Source organism: Grus americana, unplaced genomic scaffold, assembly GCF_028858705.1.
Source record: "Grus americana isolate bGruAme1 unplaced genomic scaffold, bGruAme1.mat scaffold_778, whole genome shotgun sequence".
Classification (NCBI taxonomy): domain Eukaryota; kingdom Metazoa; phylum Chordata; class Aves; order Gruiformes; family Gruidae; genus Grus; species Grus americana.
Genome location: NW_026561988.1, coordinates 364,775 through 373,341, shown reverse-complemented (window position 1 = coordinate 373,341; position 8,567 = coordinate 364,775). Strand labels below are relative to the sequence as shown.

Sequence of the window (8,567 nt, the reverse complement as noted above, 5' to 3'; positions counted from 1 at the left end):
GGGAATGAGGCAATGCATGGAAAAGGAGCTAAAAGTTTTGCTAGTCCAAAGCTGTTGTTTTCAGATCCTACCCCTGAAGACTTGAATCTGCAGCAGAGAACCTCTCTTTCAGCAGTTAAGTTAAGATTCCCCCAGCTGTCCTGGCTGTGTCCCCTCCCAACATCTCGCCCACCCCCAGCCTACTCACTGGCGGGGCAGCCTGACAAACAGAACAGGCCTGGACACTGAATAAACACCGTTCAGCAATCGCTAACACATCATTGTGTTGCCAAGGCTGTTTTCATCGCACATCCAAAACATACAACCATACGAGCTACCACCTACCCGTGGCCAGGCTGGTGGCACTTTTGGGGAGGATAGCTGAAAACCTCCCAGGATGGGGATCACAGAGACACGCTGGGTGTCCTGCTGCAGTGCAGCACACGCTCCTATGTTTTAGTAATTTTCCTGTTGCCCTGTGTGAAGCTCCCAAGAGGCCCCTCACACCATTGTTGCCCTTGTCTGGATAACCAGTGGGGAAAGGGTTAAGAGGGAACGCTGTTCTTCTTGGAGAGTATGAGGAGGGTAAAATTTGAACTTGAGAGGAGGCTAAGAGGGAACCAGGACATGAAAGGTGAAGGAAAGGATGGGACCAGGGCTGTCTGGGGGTTCCTGTGACGAAGCCTTGTGCCGGATGGGAATGACTTCCACAGTCAGGGAGAACCTGAGAGCATTCCTTAACGTTGACAACATGAAGGAGAAGGAGAAACAGCATCGTTCAGGCTGGAAGGGAATTTGGGTGGTGCCTAGACTAACTTCCTGCTCCCAGCAGGGTCACAGCAGGTTACTGAGGGGTTTTATCCATTTGGGTGTTGAAAATGTGCAGGGATGGAACTAGAGCATACCCTGGGAAACAACTGCCAGTGCTTGACTGTCCTCACGTTGGAAAAGTTTCTCCCTATAGCTAACTTGAATCTCTCTTGTCTCAGCCCGTTGCCTCTTGTCCTCCTGTCTTGCACCCTGGTTAATGAGCCTGACCATCTTCTTGGAAACATCACTCTATCACCATAGGCAAGGCCTCTCTTGCATTGTGTGGGGTCAAAACCTGGGAAAGTGTTCTGCATGTGGTCTAACAAGCGCTGAGCAGAGGTGGAGAATTGCTTCCCCTGCCTGCGCTCCTGCTCATACAGCCCCAGAGGCTCTTGGCCTTCCTTGCTGATAGCTCTTCTTCGGCCTAAGGGAACCCAAGGCCCACCAGAGTGTTTAACACAGAGCTGCAACCCAGCCAAGCAGCCCCTAGCCTATGTGACCGCAGGGGCTTAGTCCACTCCAGGGCAGGCCTTTGGGTTTGTCCTTGCTGGATATCATGAGGTTCCTGTTGACCCATCCCTCCTGCCTGTCTTGGTTCCTTGGGATGGCAGCCCTGCCCTCCAGAGTATCAGCTCCTCTCCTCGGTTTGGTGTCATCTGCAAGCTTGATGAGAAAGCATGCTTTCATCTCCTCCAGGTCCGTAAAACCACATGAAAGAGGGCATGTTGCAGGATGGATCCCTGAAGGACCCTGCAGCTACAGGCCCCCAGCAGCGTATCTCCCATTCACCACATCCCTCTGAGCCCGAACATGGAATCAGTTTTTAATCCACTTATCTACCCAGGCAGACCAGAGGATCATAATAGGAATTAAAGAATATAGTGGGGGATAGCGTTAAAATCCTTGCTTTTGTCTGGGTAAATGAAATCCACTGCTCTCCCTTCACTCGGAAATACAATCCTTTCATCTCAGAAAGCAGTGTGGATGGTCAGGCATGACATACCTGAGTAAATGCAGTCACCCTCTGCTTCAGAACCCCAGAAATGGGATCCAAGAGGACACGCTCTGGGACGCATTCCTCAACCAAAAGGAGGGTGAGCAGCCTTCAGGTCCCCAGCTCATCCCTGGGGCCTTTTTGGAAGATGCATGCAATGTTTGCTTTTTGCAAGTCCTCAGGGAGTTCCCCGGATGACATGTCCAAAGTGACACAGAGCAGTGTCACTGTGACTTCCTGGCCAGCACCCTTGGATGGAGTCCCTCTGGTCCCATGGACTGGTAAAGAGCTGAGTGTGCTCAGGTGAGCCCTGACTTGATCCCCACCCACTGCAGGTTGTTCTCCATGTGCCTCAAGGCACAAAGGCCTGGGATGATGAAGGCAGAGCCAAAGGCAGCATATTGTACCTCAGACATATTGACACTTGCCCTTGGTAAATTCTGCGGTGGCCCCACGTAGTCTTTCTTTCTTCTTTAACTGTAACTTCAGTAGTAACAGCTCATCTTGGTGCCATTGAATTCCCTTATGAGAGTCAACTGACTGTCTGTATGCACCACTGCTGTCCTTGCAGGAGGTTGTCCTGAAACACCAGCTGTGCTGGGCTCTGCTGCCTATCAGTACTGCTGCTCATGAGATCCCTCCTGAAGGTCCCCAGTCTGCCCCTCTGACGTCCCAAGGGCCCATATATGCAAAGGCTTTTGTTCATAGCAGAGACGAGCTTGGACTATGTGGTAGATGGCAATGTCAATGATGATATGAGCTGTAGACATAGATGATGAGGTAGCTGACATGAGGTGCCCACAGAGCCAGCAAAACCTGCTGTCCTCACCAATGCCCGAGATAAGCAGGGCTGGGCTGTGCAGCCCTGACAGGAGACCATGAGACGTTATAGTCAGGGCAGACCTGGGAAATACAGCTGATGGGGAAGAGAAGGAGACATAGCCGTCCCTATGGCACATGCCTCCATTTGGTCAGAGGAACACCTCTATAGGTTGCCCTGAACATAGAGATCATGGGACAGGATTGTTTGTACTGAATGTCAGCATCTGCTGTCATGTCTGTTGGCCAAAGGAATTCCCCAACAGCCTCCAAGGCGATGCCCTCACATGCCGCCCTGTCCCTCACAATTGTTCCATTACAGCTTGCTGCCACCTGCACGTGCCTTGGACCACCTGTGGCACCTCAAATGGCACCAGGTTTTAGCATCAGAAAAGTTCACTCCTGGCCTCTATCTCCATTATTAACATGGCACCTTAGATAAGGAGCTCAGGCCTATTTGACTGAAAAAGGGGAAACATCAAATGCATTTTTAACAAGGGAAAAAAGGAAGACTCAGAGAACTACAGGCTGGTCAGTCTCACCTCTGTGCCTGGCAAGATCATGGAGCTGCCAAGGAGGTGACTGGTGACAGCCAACATGGCTTCACTAAGGGCAAATCGTGCCTGACAGATTTGGTGGCATTCTGTGATGGGGTTACAGCATTGGTGGATAAGGGAAGAGTGGCTGACATCATCTACCTGGAGCTGTGCAAGGCATTTGACACTATCCTGCACGACATCCTTGTCTCTAAATTGGAGAGACATGGATTTGACAGATGGACCACTCAGTGGATGAGGAGTTGGCTGGACGGTCACACTCAAAGAGTTGTGCTCAATGGCTCAATGTCCAAGTGGAGATCAGCTACGAGTGACGTTCCTCAGGGGTCGGTACTAGGACCGGTACTGTTGAATATCTTTGTTGGCGACATGGATGGTGAGATCGAGTGCACCCTCAGAGAGTTTAATGACAGCACCAAGCTGTGTGGTGTGGTCAACATGCTGGAGGGAAGGGATTCCATCCAGAGGGACCTTGACAGGCTTGAGAGGTGGTCCCATGAAATACTCATGAAGTTCAACAAGGCCAAGTGCAAGGTCCTGCATGTGGGTCAGGGCAATTCCAAGCACAGCTACAGGCTGGGCAGGGAATGGATTGAGAGCAGCCCTGAGGAGAAGGACTTGGGAGTGTTGATTGATGAGAAGCTCAACATGAGCTGGCAATGTGCGCTAGCAGCCCAGAAAGCCAACCGTGTCCTGGGCTGCATCACCAGCAGCGTGACCAGCAGGTCAAGGGAGGTGATTCGGCCCCGCTACTCCGCTCTTGTGAGACCCCACCGACAGTACTGTGTCCAGCTCTGGGGTCCTCAGTACAGGAAAAACATGAAGCTGTTGGAGCGATTCCAGAGGAGGCCATGAAGATGATCAGAGAGCTACCTAAAGGGGCTACAGGAAAGCTGGAGAGGGACTGTTTATCAGGGAGTGTAGTGACAGGACAAGGGGTAATGGGTTTAAACTAAAAGAGGGGAGATTTACATTAGATATTAGGAAGAAACTCTTCACTGTAGAGGGTGGAGAGACCCTGGAAGAGGTTGCCCAGAGAAGCTGGGGATACCCCCTCCCTGGAAGTGTTCAAGGCCAGGTTGCATGGGGCTTTGGGCAACGTGGCCTAGTGGAGGGTGTGCCTGCCCATGGCAGGGGGCTTGGAACTAGATGGTCTTTCAGGTCTCTTCCGACCAAAGCCATTCTATGATTCCATGATTTTTTTGCAGCTGAGCTGAGGCAAGAGGAATCCCACCTCCAGTGGGTCTGTGGGTTGCACTGGAGAAGCTGAATCCCCTCTGGCCTCAGGAATACTGATGAGAGCTGAGATGCCTTCATTGACTTGGTTCCATCCCTGCCCTGCACAGAAGGAAATGATCCCCTGCCTGTCACTGCCTGTGTGTCCTGCCTGACAATGGGGCAGGAATGGGGGTTTCCAGAGGGGAACATGGACACCTCCTGCAGATCTGCACACCCTGGAAGAGCAATTCCCACCGCAGGAATCAGCCTGTCCAGTGCTTAGGGAGGGACACTGGGTGATTACTTCAGTCTGCTTCAAATTCTGCTCCCCAGGAGAGACCCTGCTGCCTTTCGTGAGCTGTCAGCCCTGGAGGCCCAGGGACACCTCGAGGGAGTCAGGGAGGGTGGGGAGGGGCAGAGAAAGTGGCCCCTTGGGCTGTTGTGCTGCTGCTGAGCTGAGCTGGGCTCCTGGGATGGAGGGAGCTCATGGCAAGCGGGCAGCGCTGCAGAGAGACAGCTCTGCCCAGGAGCAGCTCCTCTGCAAAGCGCAGCAGGGCTGAGGGCACTGCCTGCAGGCAGCGAGGGCAGAGGAGCGAGGAGAAGAGAGGAAAGAGGCAGTCTGGGGTGTGAGAATGTTGCGAAGTAACAGGAGGAGAAATCTGCACAGCACTTGGCACGGTAGGTCTGTGGCAGCAGGACAAAGCAGCTGCAGTTCCTGGAGAGACCTCCAAAAGCTGGCACATACCACAGCCTGTGGGATCTATCAGGAGGACGCTCACAACGTCTCTGGTGTGGAGGAGGAGGAGGACGTGCTGCAGAGCAGGGCTTCCCTGCCACAGCGTCAGAGGCACAGGGCATGACGGCTGCCTTCTGCCAGGAACGGCCGCAGGGGTGTGCAGGTGGGTGTGCAGCCAGGGGTGCCCAGGGCTGTCCTTCCGAGCAGGGTCCCTGCACCCCAGGGGCTGTGTGCTGGCACAGGGACTCTGCCGCCTGCCAGGGTCACCCTCAGCCTGCCCGGGGAGCTCCCCATGCGCTGTGGGGAGAAGCTGTGGGTGGAAGGAGCGACCTCTGTCAGGGCAGGGTCCTTCTGCTGTCGAGAGGGTGCTGCGTGGGTCAGGGTTGCTCACAGCTCCAGGGTAGCCCTGGGGATTTCCAAGGGGTCTTTTCAAGATGGTTTTCCCTGTAAGGGAAGGTGTCTGTCTTTTGAGGTTTCTCATCTTGGTCGGCTGGTTGGGCAGTGGGACATTTCCAAGGGGACTTTTGAATCCAGAGGTCAAAGGAGGGTCTCCCGTATGGCTAAGGAGCTTTCCTCATCTGTGATTCAGTGTGCAGCTGTGGGGGCTACAGACAGCACCAGCATCACCTTTCCAGTCTCATCAGGCTTTGTGTGACCTTCTCTGTAGCCCCTGCACACACACAGAGAGGCTGCAGGGCAGAGCTGGGCACACAGGGGCTGGCATGGGGTCTGTGAGCAGAGAAGAGACGTGGGGCCAGAGAAAGAGCTCCTGGCAGGGACAGCTCCAGGCAGGAGAGATGGGCAGGAAAGGAAGGAACTGCTCATGGAAACCCTGTTGCAGGGGAGATACGGGCACCTCCCGGCCACCCCTTGCAGTGCAGATGCCTTCCCTGAGAAACCCCCTTCGTCTCTCCCACCCAGCACATCCTTGGCCCTCACGGACATTGGGGTCTAGGGTGGGAGTCACCTCTCTGTCCAGCAGACCAGCAGAAGAGGCGAAGGGCATCCCTCCTGCCACATATTTATTTCCCGCTGACCAGCAATCGGGTGGAAGGCAACTGTCCTGCAGTATCAGTCTCTGGGAGGTGACATGCACAGCTGGGTCAGGGTAACGCTTTCCCGAGTGCCTGGCTGTCTCTGCCCTGGCCTCTCTCAGCCAGACCCTCCCTGTGCTTTTCCTTGTTTCTCCCTGTGATTGTTTTAAAGTTACCTTTTTATTGCGGTCAGACTCCCTGGGGGTGGGAGGTTCAGCTGCAGAGTCACGGGCTGATCTTGTTCATCCATTCATGTGGGCATGTCCTTGGGAACAAGTGTCCCAGCTTTCCTCTGACGTGTGGGGCTGTGGGCAATGGAGTCTGTGGGGCTGGAGAATGAGCTGGATTTCCCTTAATCAGGTGCTGTCGTTAGGACACTTGGCTAAGTCCTTGGGGGGTCCCTCCAAGGTGTGAGCTGCCCTCCAGGATGCAAGCCTGCCCCATAGCACCTTTGTGTTATCTGAAAGCCCCATGGAGAAATGCCGAGATGCTACAACCAAGGAAAAGCTGTTGGGTTGGTGAAATGAGCCGCGTTTCTTCTTGTCTAGAAGTGGGGTGCTGAGACCTTGAGAAAGGGTGAGACAATTTGTGGTCTGCGCTGGATGCCTCTGCTCTCAGCAGTGTCTGGTTGTATGACATAACCTAAGAGTGTGGTCACTCTCCACCTCATGAAGGTACAAGCTGGGAACAAGACGGAGGGACAGACCAGCTCCCCTCACTCTGCTCTAAGCCACAGGCAATCCTCTTGCCTCGCACGACTCACTCTGTGCTCCCTGAGTGCAGCAGAAATGCTGAGGGTTTCTGACATCCAAGAACACCTCCCGAATGTCTCAAACTGCCTTCTGCCATCCTAGTTCCTTAGTCCGCAGAGTGCAGATGCTGACAGCCCTTTTTCGTTAGGAGCGGATTCACCTGACAAAGCCAAACCCCAGGACTGGCCCCTGTCCCCCCCTGGTTCCCATGAACCCACTGCTGCAGAGCAGGGCTGACTCCTCGGCAGCCAGCGGGCAGAGGCTCTGCTCCTCACAGCAAAATCAGCCAGCACCAACCAGAGCTGCACCCATGGAAGTGTAGGAGGTCTCCTGGGAAATGAGAAGGGCTGTATGCAGTAGGGGCAGAGTCTATGGGTAATGGATTTCATTTTGCTCAGAGAAGTCTCTGCTAACTGTGTTTTCCTCCTTGAACAGTTCCCCATGCTCAGAGTGAACAAATGTCCAACAGCAGCTCCATCACCCAGTTCCTCCTCCTGGCATTCGCAGACACACGGGAGCTGCAGCTCTTGCACTTCGGGCTCTTCCTGGGCATCTACCTGGCTGCGCTCCTGGGAAACGGCCTCATCATCACCGCCATAGCCTGTGACCACCACCTCCACACCCCCATGTACTTCTTCCTCCTCAACCTCTCTGTTCTTGACCTGTGCTGCATCTCCACCACTCTCCCCAAAGCCATGGCCAATTCCCTCTGGGACACCAGGGTCATCTCCCACTCAGGATGTGCTGCACAGCTCTTTCTGTTTGTTTTTTTCATTTCAGCAGAGTATTTTCTCCTCACCGTCATGGCCTATGACCGCTACGTTGCCATCTGCAAACCCCTGCACTACGGGACCCTCCTGGGCAGCAGAGCTTGTGCCCACATGGCAGCAGCTGCCTGGGGCAGTGGGTTTCTCCATGCTCTGCTGCACACGGCCAATACATTTTCCCTACCCCTCTGCCACAGCAATGCTGTGGACCAGTTCTTCTGTGAAATCCCCCAGATCCTCAAGCTCTCCTGCTCAGATGCCTACCTCAGGGAAGCTGGGCTTCTTGTGGTTAGTGTCTGTTTAGCCTTTGGGTGTTTTGTTTTCATTGTGGTGTCCTATGTGCAGATCTTCAGGGCTGTGCTGAGGATCCCCTCTGAGCAGGGACGGCACAAAGCCTTTTCCACGTGCCTCCCTCACCTGGCCGTGGTCTCCCTGTTTATCAGCACTGGCATGTTCACCTACCTGAAGCCCCCGTCTGTCTCCTCCGCGATCCTGAATCTCATGGTGTCACTTCTGTACTCGGTTTTACCTCCATCTGTGAACCCCCTCATCTACAGCATGAGGAACCAGCAACTCAAAGACACCCTGAAGAAGCTGTTTCAATCAGTAGTCTTTCAGAAGGAATAAGCTGCCTGTGTGTCTTCACAAGGTATTTCCAATATATCGGGGGAACCCACTGTGCTTTGGTTGTTTTATCTAGGATAATTATATTTTCCAAGGAACGTATGCATCTACGCCACTTCTCCAGAGGCACAAACGCAGTCTTTCTGACCCACATGTCTTTGCACATGTGTCTGGCACAATGGCCCAGCTGGCCTCCCTTCTCACATCTCTGTAATAAAAAGGCATTTTCTCAACGCCAGGGTCTGGAGGCTGGGTTCTTCTTCCAAAGCTGAGGTCA

The 8,567-nt window shown here is 53.8% G+C and overlaps 1 protein-coding gene across 1 annotated transcript; it reads left to right on the top strand.

Moving 5' to 3' along the window:
- Nucleotides 1–7,357: 7,357 nt before the first annotated feature.
- On the top strand, nucleotides 7,358–8,293 carry LOC129201117 (olfactory receptor 14C36-like). Its single transcript, XM_054812281.1, has one exon. The coding sequence runs from the start codon at nucleotides 7,358–7,360 to the stop codon at nucleotides 8,291–8,293; it is 936 nt and encodes a 311-aa protein (XP_054668256.1).
- Nucleotides 8,294–8,567: the final 274 nt, after the last annotated feature.

What these genes read in the sequence shown, in the direction of transcription:
- LOC129201117 (XM_054812281.1), top strand. Translation starts at nt 7,358, where the DNA reads ATGTCCAACAGCAGCTCCATCACCCAGTTCCTCCTCCTGGCATTCGCA.